This window comes from Bubalus bubalis, chromosome 21, assembly GCF_019923935.1.
Source record: "Bubalus bubalis isolate 160015118507 breed Murrah chromosome 21, NDDB_SH_1, whole genome shotgun sequence".
Classification (NCBI taxonomy): Eukaryota; Metazoa; Chordata; class Mammalia; order Artiodactyla; family Bovidae; genus Bubalus; species Bubalus bubalis.
The window spans coordinates 47,049,713-47,072,413 of record NC_059177.1 but is presented as its reverse complement, the minus strand read 5'-3'; the positions used below and the strand labels follow the sequence as shown (position 1 = coordinate 47,072,413).

General features: G+C 44.1%; 1 protein-coding gene and 1 long non-coding RNA gene across 8 annotated transcripts in view; one reads left to right on the top strand and one right to left on the bottom strand.

Moving 5' to 3' along the window:
* Nucleotides 1-1,879: 1,879 nt before the first annotated feature.
* Nucleotides 1,880-22,701, bottom strand: part of CHDH (choline dehydrogenase) — a 91,102-nt gene continuing 70,280 nt past the window's right edge. For 4 of the 7 annotated variants that reach the window (XM_044933779.2, XM_044933776.2, XM_044933777.2 and 1 more), the window contains 4 exons: nt 6,473-6,565; nt 4,965-5,107; nt 4,405-4,507; nt 1,880-3,682 (listed from right to left, as the gene is read on the bottom strand). In XM_044933779.2, coding sequence (XP_044789714.2) covers nt 3,264-3,682; nt 4,405-4,507; nt 4,965-5,107; nt 6,473-6,565 — 758 coding nt within the window. In that variant the 3' untranslated portion in view covers nt 1,880-3,263. The remainder of the gene's footprint in view (nt 3,683-4,404; nt 4,508-4,964; nt 5,108-6,472; nt 6,566-22,701) is intronic. The other 3 variants (XM_044933780.2, XM_006053084.4, XM_044933781.2) reach the window with 3 other exon arrangements.
* Nucleotides 3,675-22,341, top strand: LOC112581126. The gene is made up of 3 exons (XR_006547367.2): nt 3,675-3,982; nt 4,879-6,365; nt 21,781-22,341. It is a non-coding gene; the product is annotated as an uncharacterized LOC112581126 (long non-coding RNA).

Here is a 22,701-nt window from a genome sequence, read left to right as displayed (position 1 = left end):
CCAGGAATAGTACGTGAAGTCTCCTTCATTATGTGTTGTCCATAACGTCCCAAAATGGAAACGGCAAGCACGAACCTCGTTAACTGTGGCCTCTGTGATTTCCATCCAGACAGCTGGGCCACACAGCACCTTCCAGCCTGACTCTGAAATATTTCAGAATCAACTGGTGGCTGGGACAGGCAGCTTGTGAAGGCCCTAGAAGCTTCTTGGTGCACAGAATGGGTTTAACATGTCTGACGGACTGCTTTATGTCTGATGCCATGCTTGTGAGAGAAACCAGAGCAGTTTATTTTGTGCTGTTTATGCTTCACAGCCCTAAGTGTCTTTGCCCGTTGCCTGCTTTCTTGCAAAGGTTTTTATTGTTACGATGGTGGTCAGTTTGTTCTGAAAGCTGTTAGTTTCACACAGAGTTCCAAGCTCCTTTATTAGCCTCTCCTGACTCAGAAACAAGACTCCAGCTACGCCTTCATTTGTGGAAAAAGCTTTTATTTCTCTAAAATGATATTCCTTCTCTACTGGGGATCCAAGAGAGAAGGCAAGAAAGAGAGGCAGGCCCAAGGCCCTTGCTTCTGAGCAGAGAACCGGAGTGAGCGTGGCTGTGAGGGTGCCCCGTGGGGGTGGAGGCAGGAGAGGCCACGGGAGGCTGCCTGGGTCTCAAGACAGGGCCAGCAGAGAAAGATGTGTGTGTGTGTTTTCTGGTTTCTAAGAGAAGGGTGCCTAGATATTTGATCTGATGATAAGTTGTTCAGTGGAACTATGACATGCCCTTTGGGTGGAGGAACATGGTTTGACTAAGGAGACTCTTATTTGAATTTATGGAAAAAGACTCCTGCAGCCTGCACAAGGGCTGTGTTTCTAGGTGCCAGAGTCCCACCTCTGGGAACCACCCTTTCCTGGTCACCTGCAGGCGGGCCGCTGGCTCTTACTCCACCAGGAGGAATCCTGTGCTGATGGAGAGGTTCACACATGGGCTTCTTCAGGGGGGTCCGTGTTCCGCAGAGCCTGCCCATAGGCACACACACCGCTTCTGTTAGGCTTTGTCAACCGTTCTGGGAAATGTACGTTCTCCTGTTCGGGGGGCACTGCAGGCTTTCTGCTAAGGGGCTTAACAGGTGTCTTCGCAGTTCTAGAGGCTGAGTGCCCTCCATGCCCTTCAGGCCTGCCTGCCTGGCTCACCCTCCCTGATTCCGGTCAGCACTTCCCTCCCCTCTCTGGCCTCCTCAGCCAACAGCTCCCTTTCTTTCTGCGGGCGATGGTTCCTTCGTGGCGCTGGACCCTTCAGACAGCTGGTGGTTAGGACACGGGCCACTGCTCCACTTTGCCCGACCAGCCAGCACTTAGGGCTCAAGGGGGCAGCTGCCTCAGAGAGAATATTCTATCTGAGGTCTGGACCCCAGTAGCCGTTTCCTGTTGGGTGTCGGCTATATGACACTCACGCTTTTCTCCTGTGAAACGCACCTGTGTGTGCGGCAGTACTGTGTGATGGTATGCCATGAGTGGGAGAGGGGCCTCGGTGCCCCACAGTACAGGTCCCCCCCTGACACACGTGGTTTTGTTCACCTACACACGCACACCAGCCTATCAGCTGCTGTGTCAGAGGCTGAAGGGCACCAGAGAATGCAGGTCTGAATGGCGACGTCACCTGCCATGCCTCCCCAGAGGAGGTAAGTTCAGTCACAAGCTGGGAGGTGTCACTCTGTGGCCCTCAGAGTCAGGAGTCGGGACCCACCCTCCTGCTGCCCTTCACCCCTGCCGGCGGCTCCCAGACCCAGAGGAGTCCTGTGGGCTGGTGGGGGCCTCTCTAGGAGACAGACGTCTCTTGACAGACACAGAATTTTCTCTCTTGACCCTCTGCTGGAACAGAAAATAAAGACACAGGTAAGATCAAATAAGATTTTACTCAAACATTTTTAAAGGCAGGCCGGTGTGATGGCTTTCTTCTTTCTACCTTTCTAGAAATCTTTCTCAACTGTGGGGCCTCCAAGGCACTTCAACCCCCTCTGATCTGGGTTAAAGCCTGGAATGTTCCATCTTCCTTCCCTCTGATTCTGGGTCCAGTGGGGCAGGTTTCCAAACGGGAGTTCCTTTCCTTCTTGCCAGACAGGGGCTTCTGGATATAGTCAGAAAAATCAATCCAAAACGCATCCACATGTTCATTACCTTGTAACGACAGTCTGGATAATGGATCTCAGTTCAAAAGTAAGTTATGGGGTTGCCTTATTGAATTAGAATAAGTTTAAAGATCAGAGATCTGTTTTAAATGTTACTTTGTTTTTCCCCCAAGCTCAAATCTTCGCCAATTCATTTGTCTTTAAATCAGTTGCGTTCTTTTTTTTCAGGACGAGGATCATAGCTCTACTTGACTGCTTTATCCGTCGGCCTGGCTCCCGCCTGGTCTGTTGCTGGGGACATCTGGAGAATGAGAATTAGCCAGCCGTGGCCACTGCTCAGTCCCCATCTCCCCGGGCTTTGTGCAGAGCAGGCTGGGGTACAGGTCTGCTCTGGGTTTTTAGGTTTCCTGGCAACAGGAAGATCTTTAAAAATGCTAAGTCCTAAAACCCTTGGTAGTAAAGAGGCCCTGCAGACTCCTGAGTCCTGAAGCAAGGTCCAGAATTCCGGCCTCAGGCTGATGGTGTTAGTAAGAACAAAAGCATCATAGAGGTGGGCTACAAGGCCCCTTGGAGGGACCCAGCTGAACCCACCAGTTCCTGTCTCCCTCTGGGGGTGAAGTCAGGAAGCAGCAGAGAAAGAAGAAGCCTGTTTCTTCCAGCAGGCAGCTTTCCCTCTGCCCAGGCATGTTGGAGGCTCATCACACATCCCAGCTGAGCTCCACACTCCCTCACTCCGGTGCAGCTTTCAGCCAGATGGGGAGGATGCCCTGGGCTCTGTGCAAGCTCCCTGTTCCTGGACCGGCTTGCCTCCAGACAGAGCCTGGGAAGGACCCACCGACCCATACCCTGGAAGGCGGTAGGACCCTGGACTGGAGAGCACTGAGGAGCACGTGACAAGGACCTGCCAGGAGTTGCCCATTCTGCACCAGCCTCCCCTCCCCTTTGCTGTCCTGCCCAGAGGCAGGGAGAAGGGGCCCCAGAAGGCCTGAGAGGACATGCTGGTAAGAAAGAAGCCAGTTCACTAACCAGTACTGGTCCCATTTCTTAGGAGATTATCCAAGTCTTGGCCACTGGATGATAACATTCTAGACAGGTTCAGGACAGGCCATGTGAAGCAAGGACTGTGCTGGGCCTTCGCGGGCAGGGCCGACCTCAGCGCTGGGTGGCCAGGGTCCTGGGCTTGTAGACCGGGACATCCTCGTCCCAGAGCGCCGGCCGCCCCTGGATGATGTCGGCTGCCTTCTCTGCGATCATGATGGTGGGGGCGTTCAGGTTGCCACTGACCACGCTGGGCATGATGGAGGCATCGACCACCCTAAGGTTTTCCACCCCGAGCACCCTGGTCTGTGGGTCCACCACTGCCGTGGGGTCAGAGGGCTGGCCCATCTTGCAAGTGCACGAGGGGTGGTAGGCGCTGTCTGCCTTTGCCCGCACGAAGGCGTCTATCTCCGCATCTGACTGGACATGGCTTCCCGGCTGGAGCTCCTTTCCTCGGAATGGTGCCAGAGCTTTCTGTGCAAAAATCTCTCGGGTCAGCCTCACACAGAGACGGAAGTCTTTAATGTCAGTTTCTGTTGAGGAGAAGAAACAGGTGAGACATTTCCTCTTACCATGCTGGCCCTGCTGGAAGATTCTCCACTTGGAGAGACTCAAGAAGCTGCCCAAGGGGACACAGTTCAAGAACGCGGAGGTCCGAGCCCCCAGGCTGCCTGTCCCCTACCCAGCGGCAGTGACAGCATAACCTAGCAGAGTCCCACGAAGCCCAGACAGCATCCTAGACGGACACAGCCCGGCCCAGAGGACCTTCATTTAAATCAGGGATTTGAATTTTCTCATCTGCAAAATGGAGATAAGCCTGCACGCCCTGCCCTGTGAGTATCCTTGGGCCAAACCTGCCTGGTGGGGGCGGCATTCGGGCTGTGTGCATACAGAGGGGTCCAGAAATGTAATTTGCTTTTAGAAGATGCTCCCAGGAACAGTAGGAAAAATGCTCTGTGAGCTGTCTATACACAGCCAGAGCTCTGTGTATGTCTTGGTAGGCCGTTGTGAAAGCTGCGAATCTGTGTCGAGTGCCATCCTGGGGCCACTTGCGGTGACTCAGGGCACGGCAGTGCAGGTTTATAGCCCAGGATGAGGGGCGGATGGAGGACAGAATGTGACTGTGGCTCAAAAAGTGGGCTCCAGGGCTAAGGTTCCGGGCAAATATGAACCCCACAAAGGCACTCATTCACTCAGTCTTTCAGTGACCCAACAAGCTCAGGTCTGGGCAAAGCAAAAGTGGCTGGGGAATTACCTGTTGACAGGTAGTTGGGCTGAATCACAGGGTGGTCGTGGGGGTTGGCACTTCTCAGTTTGAGCCAGCCCACGCTCGTGCCCCGCATGGTCCCCACATGCACCTGGAAGAGCCCAGAGGAAGCAATGACCCCAGTCACGCCCCAGCGTAGTCATTTAGAGATGCCCTGGTTTCCTGTGGGGCGGGACTAGACATCCAAAGTTAAGTGAGAGCAGATGCATTTTGGCATCTACTGTGCGTCTTAACCTCTCCCCTGCCCCCCTCCCCAAATCAAGGCACCAAGCCACCTCAGTTGATGGCTCTTGCTTCCTGGCTTTATACCCGATTGTTCGAAATGTTCAGGGTTGGCATTCCCTGGGCAGAGCTGGTCTCTCTGTCCATTTCTAGTACTCAGCACCCAGAGCCGGTGGCCCAGGCTGGGTGCAACCTGTCTCACTCTACCTCTGACTCCCCACCCCGCTTCTCTCCCCTCAGACACTGAGCAGCTGGAGGGCAGGACACAGACTTCAGGGCCCCCCCACCCCTAAGGCCTTGCTGTGATGGGGAGACCGCCTGCCCACCTGGTAAGCCTCCTGCTGCGGGGGGACCCGCCCATGGTCGATCACCTGGGACGGCAGGAAGTGGAACTGGATGTCCGGATGGGGGACCCCAGGCTGGCTCCGGATGAAGCCCCCTGTTTCCAGATGGGCCGTGGCTCCATACCCTGAGGATCAGAAGACGATGAGGAGGCAGAAGAGCAGTCCTGGCATGGCATGTGGGTCAGACTCCTCTCTCTGGGTAGTTCCGCCTCCACTTCCTGGCCTGTGTTCCAGTACTGGACCCACGTCCTCAACTTTCCTCTTTCCCCAGGTGGGCCCACCCAGCACCATGGCTTTCAGTATCAACTCCATGCCAAGAGGCTGCAGCTTTGCCCCCCTCCCGACTCCACCACTGCCAACGCGACTGTGGGACTTGATGTCACACGGGCGTCCCAAACCTGCCCCAGCCCCACCCCCGCCTACACTACAGTAGTGTCACTGCAAGTCAGGAAACACTCTTCCCCATCAGCCCCCACCACATCTGTTAGAAGGTCTCCATCTTCAGCTCCAAAATCAACTTCAGCCACCTTCTCGGCACTACCACCCACACCCCAACCTCCATCCAAGCCCCCATCACTTAAGTGGTGGTGGCTGGTGCCCAGCCTCTTTGTGCCTCCTGCAGCCCGCCCATCACACACAGACCGCGATCAAGGTCAAGTCCCTCCTCCATCCAATCTCCCAGTGTTGTAGGAAGGGGGAACCCCTTCTGAGGCCCAATAGTAGGCTCTTATCTAATTCTTGGAAGTGATTCATCAGAGGAGACACACATTCTGACAGAGCAAAAGACTTTGTTGGGAAGGACCACACCCCCCAACCCAGGCTGGAGAGCAGCAGGGTGAGGGACCCAGGAGAACTGCTCTGCCACGTGGTTCGCAGTCTCGGGTTTTCTGGGAATAGGGTTAGTTTCGGGGTCATCTCTGGCCAGTCATTTTGCTTGGCCCATAGTCTGACTCTGGGTCCCTCTTGGTGGCATCTGCATCTCTTAGCCAAGATGTTGAAGGATTGAAGGATTCACTCAACCAGAGTGAAGGATTCTGGGAGGCTGGTCTTCTCCTCCTGCTTTTGGCCCCTCTCCTGAATCCTCCTGGTTATTTTTCAGTGGCAGCACCGTGTTCCTTCTTGACACCTCCTGTTGTGAGACAGCTGAGGAAGTGGTCATCATGTGCCTGGCCAAGGCAGGTGGTTTCGGTCTCAGGCCCTAGAAGAGGTCCTCCTTCCTGCAACAACTGACTGGTAGGAAATCTTCTTTGCTACGACTGACTTCCTGACCATCAGGGATCAGCTTGCATGCTGATGGACCAGACCCAGCAGCCAGCACTGGGACCCTTTAAATGTCCCTGGCCTCCTCCTGATATGCACGACTGGCCAGAGCTTCCTAACCAGGTAAGGAACGAGCAACTTCACTGGCCTGTTTTCCCTTCCCTTTCCTCCTATCCTACTCTTCTGTTCTGGTCCTGGATGCAGGAGTCTAGTGGAAGAGCCTAAGTTACCTGAGGACTGGAGCCTGATCACCTCCTGTGGGCAGGGGCCTTGAAGTATCTGGTAGCTGGTTTCCGGTAAGGCTGAGTTCCCATCCTCCCTTCCTGTAAGCCCAGGGGGAAAGTCCTGTCACACCTGGGTGTCTGCAGGTGGCAGGAGACGTCTAAGGCCACCCCTTAGTTCCTGTTGGTCAGAACTCAAACCGGAAGTTCTGCATCTCTGTAGAAGGTTTTCTGAGAACCTCCAATCTTGTATTTAAGGGAGTGTCTGATTAGGACAGCCGTGCCTATTTTATGTTCTGTGTTGTGATCTGTGAGGCTGTTCTGCCTTCTGAAATAGGAAATTCTGGTTCTGTTCCATTGCAGGGCCCTCTTGGGAGAATTTGTCTTGACTGAAAAGGTTTTAGCTATGAGCCTGTGATTAAGAGAAGGATATTTTATTATAACACTGTGTGGCCAGAATATTCTTTAGATTCCAGAGAAAACCTGTTTAGGTGAAACTCTTGAAAATTCCAAAACTGGTTCTTTTTGTATATACAGTTAGAAAAGGCAAGCTTGATACAATGTCCTTTAGAATTCTGACCCTGAGGTCAGTTCCTTCTAGGAGAACTTGGTTTTCTCACCCTGTGCCTTAACAGATCCTGAGGGCCCGGGTCCTATTTTATCTAGATCATCTCTATTTCCTGAGATAGATGGGGGTGGATGGGGAACCTTTCTAAACTATACTTACTCCAACTATTACTCATAAATTAGTGAGTTTTATAATACCCAATTCATGATTAAGTTTAGAAAATGAACCTGTGAGATCTCTGGTTGTATATATATATATAAAATCTCCTTACCTTTGGATGGTATTATCAAAATTAATTCATCGACGAGCTCTACTTAAGAAAATTAAGCACTTATATAAATTTTCAAAACTACAGAAAGGAATTGGCAAGAATCAATTTCAGGGAAATAGTATTAAATTAATATCTGGTTTTAAACTTTGTTAATTTAAATAGATATGACTTTAAAGTCACCAAGTTATATGACTTGTATTAAACGAAGGAAATGGCACCACTCCAGTATTCTTGTGTAGAGAATCCCAGGGACAGAGGAGCATGGTGGGCTGCGGTCTATGGGATCACACAGAGTCAGACACAACTGAAGCAACTTAGCAGCAGCAGCGAACCAAGGTATAACTAAAGGTATTAAGATCTTATTATATCTATTACAAATTTGTCAGCAAGGAAAGTAACATGGCATAATGAAATTTTATAAGTGAGTTAAATGAATGCAAGATAAGAGCTTTTGGATGAATGTCTTAGGAATAATTATATTGTAGGAATGTCTACTTAAGGATAATCTCTCTAGATACTTGAAAATTTTGCTTGAAATATAGAGTTGTTCTAAATTAAGTGATGGACATTTATTGAATAGCTAAGTCATTCCCAAATAAGACACTGAAACATCCATTATTAACCGTAATAAACAGAGAAACTAAAGGTATTTAGGATGATTAATGAATATGTTTGGTGTCATCCTGACATGTTCTCTGTAAGAAAGCAAATGTTTTTAGGAATTATCAGTAGCACTTAATGTTCACTGATCTACAGAATCCTAATGCAAAAGATAATTCATAATTGCTTACCTCTTAGTTTTCACTAGAAATTAAGGTTTTTAAAGAGTTCAGCACTCTAAGTGTGTAATTAAAGCTAATAGAAATAATAAAAGAAGCGTTTCAGTATACAGTAGGAAAAGAGGATGTGTATTGTCAGTGAAGAAGGTATGAGGAATGGAATTGCATTTTATTAAAGGAAAAGAAAGTGACTCTTAGAGCTGGTTGTTTCTCAATGAAGAAGAAAATGGAGGACAGGCTAATATGGATACAGAAAATAATGGAGAGTTTGTGGATCATCAGGATTGGCTAGGTTTAAAGTAAAGGCTAGGTTTAAAGTAAAGTTAATTTTGTTGTTAAAAGTAGGTTGGTACAAGACTGGTTTTCTCTCTTAAGAGGACAAAGTTTCCTTGGAATGCTGCTTTTGATAACAGATTGTGTGAGTTTTTGTGCCTTTGCATCCTAAGTTGCTTCAGTCATGTCTGACTCTCTGTGACTCCATGGACTGTAGCCTACCAGGCTCCTCTGTCCATGGGATGCTCCAGGAAAGAATACTGGAGTGGGTTGCCATTCCCTCCTCCACGGGGATCTTTCCAGGGATCAAACCTGTACCTCATACGTGTCCTGCATTGGCAGGCGAGTTCTTTACCACTAGCACCACCTGGTAAGGGATCTGCTTTTTTCCCCCTTGTATTTATTTTTAAAGTTTTAATTGTAGGATAATTGCTTTACAATGCCTTGCTGGTTTCCGCTGCACAACAAAGTGAATCAGCTGTCTGCATGCATACAGCCCCTCCCTCCCAGGCTCTAGGCCATCACAGAGCACTGAGCGAGCCCGGGCTATGCGGCTGCCCCCCGCCCACCACTGCACACACGGTCGTGGAGCTGTGTCAGGGCTGCTCTCAGTTGTCCCATCCCCTGCTCCACACACTGTGTATTCGCTTTTGAGATCTCTTGTAACTTTGGGTAAGGAGTATTATCTTACAGTGATGTATGATCTTATTTGACCAAGTGTTTTGAAACTTTTTGACAAACTTTCCAAATATCAAAATTTAAAGTCTGAAACATTACTAGATTTTAATATGTGTTTTCCAAAAAAAAAAACCTTCCCCTCAAACTAATTATGACTTACAGCAGTTTGCTAAATTATACCTTTGTAAGCAGAACTGAAACACTTCTTTCTCTGTACCTAATTCCTCTAGAGATTGGAAACTTTTAGGTTCCCAGCAGCTTTATCAGATAAATTAGGAAGGCCACCTCCTAATTGGTGCAGGCATCTCAAGGTATTTTATGGACCTCAAAAAGGGAGGAATTCACCTATATCTGTGACAAGGCCATGGTGTGGCTTTCCTGGCCTAGGGAGGCTATCTTAATCAATTAATCAGACTTAATTTTAAAACAAGATATCTTGATTTGGCTATATGTGATAAAAATGAGGGTAATTTTAGAAAGAGAGACTTCTGTGGATACCAAATTCTAATGTTATTTATTGAGGTCTGTGTTCACTAAGACTCACTTCTCAGATAGTTCCTTGCTGTTATGTTAATTGCTGCAAAGTTTAATTATTAAAAGGAAACACTGTTTCTTTCTAAAGCTTAATTTTTGGGATGAAGATTGGACACTCCGTGATCTGCAACAGAAAGTTAACACTAGGTACAGTCATTTAAACTTAAAGGCTCCCTTATGTTGGGGACAGTGACACCATACTAGGTTTGGCCAACCTACTGGGCTGGGTGCCTTGTGGACAATGCCAATATATAATTTCCCTAAAAGGTAAGGGCTGGTATAGGACAGACAAAGTCAGATGAACTGGGATAGGCTGGGCTGCACCTAATGGAGGTTCTTAAGTTTTCACTTAGGACCTTACTAACACTGCTAGCTATATTGTTTATGTTGCCCGTTTTACAAGATTGTTTTCCTACATTACCAAACGTGTGACTGAGCCTCTGATAAGGTGATGATACATAGTTCCATATGAGATCAGTGATGGTAATATTGTAACTCCAGATATGGGAAGAAGCATATTAGCATCATCCCTCCTAGCTTTAATCGGACTCGAGAGTATTTTACCACAAATTACCTCCCTCATTCAACTAAAATTTTCTACACTAGTATCAAAAAAGGCCTAACAGAACTGTATTTTCTCTCATTCCTCACTACCCTCACCATAGCATATCTGTATTTAGTCAGCACAAGTCACCTCTATAATAAATGCAACACCAATAAGCAATAGCCAACCAGTAACAATGACTAATCAAGACCCATAACTACACAACACTGCAGTTCCCACAGCGTCCTCACTAAAAACTCCAGAAGCGCCTCTGTGATCACTCAACCCCTAGTCTGTTAAACTTAAATACAATCCCTACTTTCTCACCTTTTAAAACATAAAATGCCACTGAAAACTCTTATCATCAACCCTGAAAGAAATATACCTAAAACAGTCTCTAATATTAGAGACTCAAACCACAGGATACTGCTCAGTAGCTGTCATATAACCAAACACAACCAACATCCCCCCAAATAAATAAAAAATACTGTTAAATCCAAAAATGAACCACCAAAATTCAACATAATCCCACAACCCCCACCCACAATCATCCCAAGTCCACCATAAATAGGTGAAGGTTTTGAAGAAAACCCCACAAAACAAATTACAAAAATAGAACTTAAATACAATATATGTTATCATTATTCTCACATGGACTCAAGCCATGGCCAATGACATGAAAAATCATCATTGTTATTCAACTATACGAACACCAATCACCATCATCTGAAAATCACACCCATTAATACAAATTATTAACGATGCATTTATTGCTCTTCCAGCCCCATAAAACCCATCATGAGGAAATTTCAGTTCCTACTGGGCATTTGTTCAGCATTACACATATTAACAGGCTTATTTCTAGCAATACATTACACATCAAACACAATAAGCACTTTCTCATCATTAATACTTAGCTAGTTAATGTTAGTTGGAGAATGCAATGGCAGCCCACTCCAGTGTTCTTGCCTGGAGAATATCCCATGGTTGGAAGAGCCTGGTAGGCTACAGTCCATGGGGTCGCTAAGAGTCGGACATGACTGAGCGACTTCACTTTCACTTTTCACTTTCATGCACTGGAGAAGGAAATGGCAGCCCACTCCAGTGTTCTTGCCTGGAGAATCCCATGGTTGGAAGAGCCTGGTAGGCTACAGTCCATGGGGTCGTACGGGGTCGGACACGACTGAAGCGACTTTGCAGCAGCAGTTAATGTTAGCCAGCCAACAGATCGACTGCAGGTGAGTTATCTTATATCCACATGGAAATGGATCCTAGACTTTTTTAGAAACTGCACTTCGTTAGAATCACCTATTTACAGTCATAGCCACAGCATTTATAGGCTATGTCTTACCTTGAGAACAAAGTCGTTCTGAGGGGCAACAGTTGTTACTAACCTCCTCGCAGCAATTCCATATATCAGCAGAAGTCTCAATGAAAGCATCTCAGCTGGCTTTTCAGTAGATAAAGCGACTCTTAGACAATTCTTCGCATTCCGTTTTATTCTCCCATGCATTACTGCAGCACTCACAGCTGTCCACTTACTATTCCTTGACGACACAGGATCTAAAAACCCCACAGGAATCTCATCTGACACAAAATCCCCCTTCACCCCTACTATACAATCAAAGACATCTTAAGTGCCTTATTAGGAGTCCTAATGCTACTAATGTTGGTGCCTGACTTCCTGGGAGACCCCGGTAACTACACAGCCTCTCAAGCCAGAGGGGCACTTAGTATCTGCACCACAGCCCTGCTGTCACTCCCCAGTAAACCAGCAGCGGTGTGGGCCCTAATCCTTCCAGTCTCAGTTCCCGCACTCTTCCCAGTGCTCCCTGCATCTAAGGAACAAAGCATAACATTTCAACCTCTCGGCCAAAGCCTATTTTTGAGTACTAGTAGCAGACCTCTTAACACTAACATGAATTTGAGAACAACCCATAGACACCCCTTCATTACTGTCAGACAACTAGCATCTATTTTATATTTCTTTTTAATTCTAGTACTAACGCCAACAACTAACATCACTGAAAAATAATTTCCTAAAATGAGTAGTCTTTGCAGTGTATCTATTATCCTGGTCTTGTAAACCAGCAAAGGAGAATAACACATCTCTCGAGGAAGAAGTTCCAGCTCCACCATCAGCACCCAAAGCTGAAATTCTACTTACAGTATACCCTGATATTTCGTTATGGGACATTTACGACATTATTAAGTACCTGTGAGTATTAAAATAACCTCTTTTACCATAAACTATGTACTGTGCATATACGCACTACAACATGAATATGTACATACATAATGTATATATGTGTTATAACATGCGTTATTTACCCCATGTTTATAAGCATGTACATTATCTTATTGACAGCACATAGCACATATTACTAGTCATATGTAGCACATTAAATCAAATCAATTTTAGTCAACACGAACATCATATCCAATAGATTGCAAGCGTAATCAGCAAGCTGTGTGAAACCACCAGTCAGCTTGGCAGCTGTCCCTCTTCTCTCTGCAGGCCCATGACTTGTGGGCGTTTCTGCTGATGAACTGTATCAGACATCTCACCTCACTTCAGGGCCATCTCACCTAAAACTGCCCACCTCTTTCCACTTAAATAAGACATCTGGATGGACTAATCAGCGCATGCTCACACATAACTGTGATTTCAATTTTTTAAGGGATGCTGTGACTCAGTTGTGGCCTTAACACAGTCAAATAAATTGTAGCTGGATTTTAATTGAATATTGTTTATCAAAAGGTATCATTCAGTCAACGAGTTCAGGACATAAGGAAATTAGACACACACTCCACATGTACCTGCAGCGAACAGGTCCATGGCCTGTTTAACAACCCCCCTTAACCACCCCCACGCTAAAGCCCATGCTCTAAGTAACCCTGCCAAAACAAGGCAAAAACATATAAATACATAGAAGTAGCTGTCTCCTCAATAAACATGAGTAACTTAATGCTCAAAATTAGACAGGCCTAGAAAATAAACCCCAATCATACCAATAAACTACCTAGATGTTTGCCATCTATATAGACAGACATTTCCCTAGATCTGTTGACCATTGTCATGAAAATTGTATCAACAAATCCAACAGGAACCACATAAAACAACTATATATATGTTATTTCACTATGTAAAAACAGCTGGTTAATGTAGCTTAAAATCTAAAGCAAGGCATTGAAAATGCCCGGATGAATTTGCCAACTCCATGAATACATAGGTTTGCTTCCAGACTGTCTCTTAACTTTTAATAAAATTATACATGCAAGCATCTGTGCCCAGTAAGAATCTAAATCACCAAGATTAAAGGGAGCAGGCATTAAGCACAATATTAGTAGCACATAACTTAGACTTGCTTAACCACACCCCCACAGGAAACAGCAATGATAAAAAGTAAGCCATAAACGAAAGTACAACTAAGTTATATTAAGTAGGGTTGGTAAATTCCGTACCAGCCACTTCAGTCATATAGTTAACTCAAATTAACAGTGATATAAAATAAAGTTAAATTTTAACTAAGCCATAAAAAGTCATAACTAAAATAAAAACAGACTATAAAGGTGACTTTAGTATTTCCTGACTACACAATGGGACTAGATACTCTATGCTTAGTTCTAAACTCAAATAATTACAAGATGAAATTATTCATTAGAGTACTACTAGCCAGTTTAAAACTCAGAGGACTTGCTGGTCCTCTAGAGGAGCCTGTTCTATAATCGATAAACCTCAGCAACCCTTGCTAATTAAGCCTATATACTACCCTCTTCAGCAAACCCTAAAAAGGAATAAAATTAAGCCTAATTATCATATATAAAAATGTTAGAACAAGATGTAACCTATGGGGTGGGAAGATACGAGCTACATTTTCTATTTCTCCATTACACAAAAAAGTTTTTATGAAAAGTTAAAAACCAAAGAATTTAGTAGTAAATTAAGAAGAGAGTACTTAACTGAATAAGGCCATGAAGCATGAACATACCACCCATCACTCTCCTTAAGTGTTATAAGAACTTCCTATAAGCTGTTAGCAAATACTAATAACAAGAGAGGAGACAAGTCGTAACAAGGGAAGCTTACTGGAAAGTGTGCTTAGATAAATCAAAGCATAGCTCAAATAAAGCACCTTGTTTATACCTAGGAGATTTCATAATTTATGACTACGTTGAACTAAGTCTAGCCCAACACCCCTTCTCCATATCTACTAATATAAGGAGACTAAATGTTGAAGGAATGTTCTATTTAAAGTATGGGGGATAGAAATTTAAAATATCCTCTAGTGCTATAGTGAAAGTACCGTAAGGGAATGATGAAAGAAGCTTTACAGGAACAAAAAGTGAAGTTTACCCTTTGTACCTTTGCATAATGATTTAACTAGCAAACATTTAACAAAGAGAAGTTAAATATCCTGAAACCAGAGGAGCTACTTATTAACAGTTTATTAGAACAAACTCATCTATGTAGCAACATCGAGAGGAGATTTGTAAGTAGACATGACAAGCCTAACAAGCTTACTGATAGCTGGTTGTCTAGGAAAAGAATCTCAGTTCAACTGTAAAAATTACCAAAAAAAAAAAAAAAAGAAATGTTAATGTATTTTTAAATGTTAATCTAAAAAGGTACAGCTTTTTAGAAATGGATACAATAAAGACAACACCACAGTTGGCTTAAAATCAGCCACCAATTAAGAAAGCATTCAAGCTCAATAACAACTTTACCTTAATACCAGTAACAAGCAAATCAACTCCTAGATTCATACTGGACTAATCTATTGGCCAACAGAGGTAATAATATGAGTAACAAGAAGTATTTTTCCTTGCATACGTTTACACCAGTAACTAATAAAATACCGATAATTAACAGTATATAAATATAACTCAACATTAAATTATTCACGATATGTGTGTGTTAGTTGCTCAGTCGTGTCCGACTCTTTCTGACCCCATGGACTGGGGCCTGCAAGGCTCTTCTATCCATGGGATTCTCTGGGCAAGAATACTGGAGTGGATTCCCATTCCCTTCTCCAGGGGATCTTCCCAACCCAGGGATCAAACCCGGGTCTCCCACATTGCAGGCAGACCCTTTACCATCTGATCCACTGATTTGGGCTAAATTATTTACTAACACACTGTTAATCCAAGGAAATGCACTGTTAATCTACAGGCATGCACTCAAGGAAAGGGTTTAAAAAGTCAAAGGAAGTCAGCAAACACAAACTCCGCCTGTTTAGCAAAAACATCACCTCTAGCCTAACTAGTATTAGAGGCACTGCCTGCCCAGTGACAACGGTTTCCTGGCCATGCAAAGGTACTATAATCTTTGTTTTCTACATAAGAACTTGAATGAACGGCCACTCGGGGGTTTTACTGTCTCTTAGTGAAACTGACCTTCCCATGAGGAGGCAGGAATAACAGAATAAGATCCTGTGGAGCTTAATTAATTAACCCCCCAAAACCTAATTAAACCACCAAGGGATAACAAAATTTTATATGGGTTGATAATTTTGATTAGAGTGACCTCAGAAAACAAAAAAAATCTTCTGAGCAATGACAGTCTAGACTTACCGGTCAAAACATTATCACTTACTGATTTAAAAAAATTGATCAATGGAACACGTTACCCTAGGGATAAGAGGACTCTAGCACAGTCCTGCTCTAGAGTTCATGCCAACATCAGGATTTACAGCCTTGATACTGGCTCAGGACACTCCAATGGTGTAAGGACTATAAAAGGTAAAAAGTCCTAAGTGATCTGAGTTCAGGAGTAATACAGGTTGGTATCTATCCTGTATATATTTATTCACGTATGAAAGCACAGAGAAATAAAGGCCCACTTTAAAAAGCACCTTAAAACCAATTAATGTATAATCCTAATTTAATTAATACATAAAAAATACTACCTGAAACCAGAGTTTGTTAAGGTGACAGGGCTTAATTGCATAAAATTTAAACTTTTATAACTAGAAGTTCAAATCCTCTAACAAAATGTTTATAATTAGTATCTTAATACTTATTATCCTCATTCCTCTACCTATAACATTCCTAACATTAAATGGATGAAAAATTTTAGGTTATATGTAACTTCAAAAAGGGCCAAATATCGTAGGACCAGGTCGCCTATTACAGGCCTCTGCTGGTGCAGTCAAATTATTTACCAAAGAACCGCAACAACCAGCTACATCCTGAATTTCCACATTTAACACTGCACCAATCCTAGTCCTAACCATATGAATTCCCCAACCCATACCTTATCCCCTTATTAATATGTATCTAGGAGTATTATTTGTGTTCGCAATTAACAATACAAGCCTAGCTGGATGCTGGATGCTCCATTTTATGATCTGATGGGGTTCCAACTCTAAACATGCATTAATCGGAGATGCCCTATGAGTGGTAGCACAATTTCATAAGAAGTAACACTAGCAATTATTCTTGTATCAGTCCTCTTAAGACATGAGTCTTTTACCCTCTCTCAACCTTCATCACAACACAAAAGTATCTATGAAAAAATTTGCCATCATGACTCTTAACTGTAATATGATTTCTTTCTACTCTTATAGAAACTAATCAAGCCTCATTTGACTTAATAGGAAAATCTGAACTTCTTTCAGGCTTCAATGTAGAATATGCAGCAGGCCCATTTGCCACATTTTTCTTAGCAAAATACACCAACATTCAGTTCAGTTCAGTCACTCAGTCGTGTCCAACTCTTTGCGACCCCATGAATCGCAGCACGCGCCAGGCCTCCCTGTCCATCACCAACTCCCGGAGTTCACCCAGACTCACGTCCATCGAGTCAGTGATGCCATCCAGCCACCTCATCCTCTGTCGTCCCCTTCTCCTCCTGCCTTCAATCTTTCCCAGCATCAGAGTCTTTTCCAATGAGTCAACTCTTTGCATGAGGTATCATCAACAATATGAAACATTTTCTCAACAATCCTATTTCTGGGATTGTTCCATAAGCCCTACTTATCAGAATTGTACACAACCAACTTTATTACCAAAACACTTTATTAGTAACAATTGCTTTCCTATGAATTCAAGCATCCTGCCCTCGATTCCAATATGATCAACTAATCCATTTACTCTGGAAAAACTTCCTGTCAACGCTAGCCCTATGCACAGGATACATCCCAGTACCTATTATAACATCAAGCATCACAAACGTAAGATGTATGTCTGAAAAGAGTTACTTTGATAGAGTACATAATGGAGGTTTAAACCATCTTATTTCTAGAATCATAGGAATTGAACCTACCCTTAAAAATTCAAAATTCTCTGTGTTACCACATTACACTATATTCTATAGTAAGGTGAGCTACCAGGCCCACCCATACCCTGAAAATGTTGGTTTATATCCTTCCTGTACTAATAAAATCCCATCATCTTTATCATTATCCTAACAACCATTATCTCAGGAAGCATAGCTGTAATAACCAGCTCCCACTGACTACTTACCTGAATTGATTTTGAAGTAAATATACTAGCCATTATTCCCACTATAATAAAAAAAAAAACAAAGCCACGAGCTATAGAAGCATCCACTAAATGTTTTCTAACCCAAGTCACCACTACATCAATATTTCTTACAATAGCCGTTATCACTCTTATAAGAATCTTCACTCCAACAGCATCTAGAGTAAAAACAACAGCTCTAACCATAAAACTAGGACTATCTCTTGGGGAGTTTGGGATTGACATGTACCCTCTGCTATATTTAAAATGGCTAACCTACAACAAGAACCTACTGTGTAGCACCTGGAACTCTGCTCAGTGTTACGGGGCAGCCTGGATGGGAGAGGAGTCCGGGGGAGAGTGGATCCTGTGTATGTGTGGCTGAGACCTTGTGCGGTGCACCTGAAACTGGCACAACATTGTTAATCGGCTGTACTCCAACAGAAAAGGGAAAGTTTATTTTTTTTTTTTTAAGAGGGATGTATATTAGTGAAAAAAGGACTGCTGAAGCATTTCACACAGGTTAGAAAGGCTGTCATCAAAAAGACAAGAGATAAGTAGTGGTGAGGATGCACAGCAAAGGGAACCCTCACACTGTTGACAAGACTGTAAACTGATACGGCCACTATGGAAAACAGTACGGAGGTTCCTCAGTTACAAAGAGCACTACCCTGTGTATGACCCAGCAATCCCACTTCTGGGTCTGCATCTAAAAAAGATGACAGTGGGATCTCAAAGGATACTGCACTCCTGTGTTCCCTGCTGCACCACTCTCAAGAGCCAAGGAAAGAAACCACCGAAACGCCCATTGGTGGAGTAATGGACAGAGAAACTGCGGCGCGTATATATCCAGTGAAGTGGCATTCCGTCACGAGAAAGGGGATCCTGCCATTTGTGACAGTGTGGATGGATCTTGGGGGCACTGTCATAAGCGAAAGAGATCAGAGAAAGACAAATACTGTATATCACACCTATATGGCATCTAAGAAAGTTAACTCACAGAAACAGTAGAATGGTGGTTGCCAGCAGCTTCAGGGTGAGAGAATATGAGGAGATGCTGGTCAAAGACTACAAGCTTCCAGTTTAAGATGAGTAAGTTCTGGGGACGTAACATACGGCGGGCTGAAAATACAGGTGACAATGCTGTCACTAACAGTTAGTTATTCACAGGGTAAGCCTTAAATGCGCTCAGTGCATGCACGCACGCACACAAGCACACACAGAAGGTAACTGTGTGATGTGTTAACTAACCTCATGGTGATGATCATTTTCTAGTGTATATGTATATCATGTTGTACACCTTAAACTTATACCTTATGTGTCGGTTACCTATAAAGAAAGCTGCAAATAGGGAAATAAAAACTAAGACTATCTCCATTCCACTTCTGAGTACCTGAAGTTACATAAGGAATCTCATGAACAGCAGGCTTAATTTTATTAGCATGACAAAAACTTGCATCCTTGTCAGTATTACTCCAAATCTCACCATGTATCAGCCTAAACCCAGTACTATCCATATCTATACTATGTATTGTAATTGGAGGATGAGGCGGACTTGACCAAACCCAACTATGAAGAATTACAGCTTACTCATCAATTGCTCACGTAGGGTAAGACCCACTATACTGCATAACCCAACTATAACAATCCTAAACCTATACTTTATAACAACACTTACCATATTCATACTATTCATTTACAGCTCAGTCACCACCACACTATCACACACATAAAATACCCATTATTACAACCTCCATTCTCATCACACCATTATCAATACGTCTTCCACCACTATCAGGATTTATGCCAAAATGAATAATCATTCAAGAAATAACAAGAAAACAACAGTATTATTTTACCCATACTAATAGCTGTCACAGTTATTCAACCTATGCTCCTACACACAACTCACATATTCTGAAGCACTAACTATATTTCCCTCCATAAAAAATATAAAAATAAAATGACAACTTGATTTTATAAAGCAACTGTCCTACCAACAGTAATCATATTATCCACAATAATCTTAGCTCTTAACACCAATCCTTTCAGTAATGGACTAGGAATTGAAGTTATATAAGCCAAGAGCCTTCAAAGCCCCTAAGCAAGTATAGTTTACTTAATTCCTGCTCAATGAAGACTGCAAGACTCTATCCTGCATCAGTTGAATGCAAATCAAACACCTTAATTAAGCTAAATCCTCACTGGATTGGTGGGATTACATTTCCCACAAAACTTTCAGTTACCAAGTAAATACCCTAGTCAACTGGCTGCAGTCCACTTCTCCCTACTTCTCCTGCTGCCAGGAAAGGAAAAATAGTGGGGAGGGCAGGAGAAGCCCCAACAGAATTGAAGCTGTACTCTTTGAATCTGCAATTTGGTAAGCAAAATTCACCACAGGGCTAGGCAAAAAGAGGACTCCACCCCATCTTTAGATATACAGTCTAATGCTTACTCGGCCATTTTATCTTGTATTCATAAACCACTGACTATTCTTAATTGGCCATAAAAATACTGGTAAGTTATACTTACTGTTTGGTGCTTGGGACTTGTTAATTTGTGCTGAATTAGCCCAACCTGGGAATACTGCTTGGAGAGGATCAGATTTACAATGCAGTTTTAACAGCCCAGACATTTGTAATAATTTTCTTTATAGTTATGTGTATTGTAACTGGAGGCTTTGGGAACTGACTAGTGCCACTAACGATCGGGGCACCCGACACAGCTGTTCCTGTGTAGATAATGTAAGCTTCCGATTACTTCCACCCTCGTTCCTACTTCTGCTTGCATCATCATCAATAATTGAAGCTGATGCTGGTACAGGCTCAACTGTATATCCACCCTTAGCCTGAAACGTGGCTCACACTGGAGCTTCAGTAGACCTACCATCTTGTCCCTACATCTAGCGGGTATTTCCTCAATTTTGCTATGCTAAGTCGCTTCAGTCGTGTCCGACACTGTGTGACCCGATAGACGGCAGCCCACCAGGCCCCCCCGTCCCTGGGACTCTCCAGGCAAGAACACTGGAATGGGTTGCCATTTCCTTCTCCAGTGCATGAAAGCGAAAGTTGAAAGTGAAGTAGCTCAGTCCTGTCCGACTCTTAGAGACCCCATGGACTGCAGCCTACCAGGTTCCTCCATCCATGGGATTTTCCAGGCAATTTTAGGTACTTCTAATTTTACTACCATTATAAAACCACCCACTATATTCCATCATTATTTTGTGTGACCAGTTTTAATTTGTAGCTATATTGTTGCTATGGTTATTGTTTAGTCACCAAGTTGTGTCTGACTCTTTGCAATCCCATCAACTGCAGTGCACCAGGCTTCCCTGTCCTTCACTATGTCCCAGAGTTTGCTCAAACTCATGTCCATTGAGATGGTGATGCTATCCAACCATCTCATTGCTGCTATTAGCATTACTTGTATTAGCAGCTGCGATTACCATGCTATTAACAGACCAAACCCTAAACACAATTTTTTTTTCACTAGGCAGGAGGGGGTGATCCAGTCTTATATCAACACCTATTCTGATTCTTCGGACACCTTTAAGTCTATATTCTGATTTTTCCTGCATTTGGAATAATCCCGCATATTGTATTATTCAGGAAAGAAGAGCCTTTGGTATATGGGTATAGCATGAGCCATAGTATCAGTTGGATTCTTAGGAGTCACTGTATGAGCTCGCCATATGTCCCAGCAGTATAGGTGTTGACACACAAGTATATTTTACATCAGCCACTGTAATTATTGCTGTTCCCACAGGAGTAAAAGTATGTAGTTGACTAGCAACCCTTCATGGAGGTAATATCAAATGATCTCCTGCAAGAATAATGAGCCCTAGGCTTAATTTTTCTTTTTACAATAGGTGGATTAACAGGCATTGTCCTAGCTAACTCATCACTACACACTGTCCTTCACGATACATATTACATAGTTGTACATTCCACTATATATTCTCTGTAGCAGCAGTTATTTGCTATTATGGGAGATTTTGTATATTTTGAGTCTCACTGTTCTCAGGATATACACTCAACATGAAGCAAAACTCTACTTTGTAATGATATTTGTAGGGGTAAATATAACCTTCTTCCCACAACATTTCCTAGGTCTACCTGGAATACCATGACGATATTCTGACAACTCAGATGCATACAGAATGTCAAATACTAACAGCAGTAATATCAGTAATTTTCATAATTTCAGAGGCATTCACATAAAATGAGAAGTCTCAACAGCCGAGTTAACATACCTCTTGGGAGAATGTGGGAGGGGCCGAAAGAGGGAGGAAACGATCAACCTCCCCGAACCTTCCATTCTGGAGTCCACTCTGGCTGCGAGACGTGCACGTCACCAGGAAGAACCACAAGGCAGATTATCAGCCAAGCAAGACGACCAGCCAGAGGCAACCCAGAAACTAACTCCTCACCTTGAAACCTGAGACCGTGAGCCATGTAGCAGAGCAGTTCTCACGGGTTCTCTTCCCTGGCAGCTCTTCAACCCAGGGGCCCCTTCCCAATAAAGTCTTTTGCTGTGTCAGCCTGCTTGTCCCCTCGGACAACTCATTTCCGAGCGCCCGCCCTGGGGCCTTGGCAGGCCCTGCCACACCTGCACCGCCGCCGCCTCACTGCAGTTTCCCTGGCCAACAGATTTGTTCTTCAAACACACCGAACGCCTGCCCCCAGGGCCTCTGCATGTATTCTTCCTGCCTAACAGGCCCCACGCCACCAATCTCTAGTTTAACACCCTGATTATTCCTTCACTGTACTTACAGCTGAGCCTGTTACTTAGTTTCCGTCCATTGTCTCCACTAGAGCGTAACCTCCCTAAGAACACCTCCCTTATTAGCACTTCTCACCATGTAGCTCAGAACAGAGGGGTGTGAGGACTGCGTGCTGAGTGAATGAGTAAGATTTCAGCTAGAAACCAAATGGAAAATGCCGAGAGATGGAAGCTGATTCTGTGGCCCAGCATCAACTGCCCTTTCTCCGGGCCCCTGGGCCCTGACCGGGTCCAGGATAAATCCATCCCCGTCCATTCGTCAGGAGGAGCAGCGCCAGCCCTTGCAGAGACTCACCTCGGGCAAGTCCTGTGTGTGGTGTCTGGTCCTCACACCAGCCTTCCATG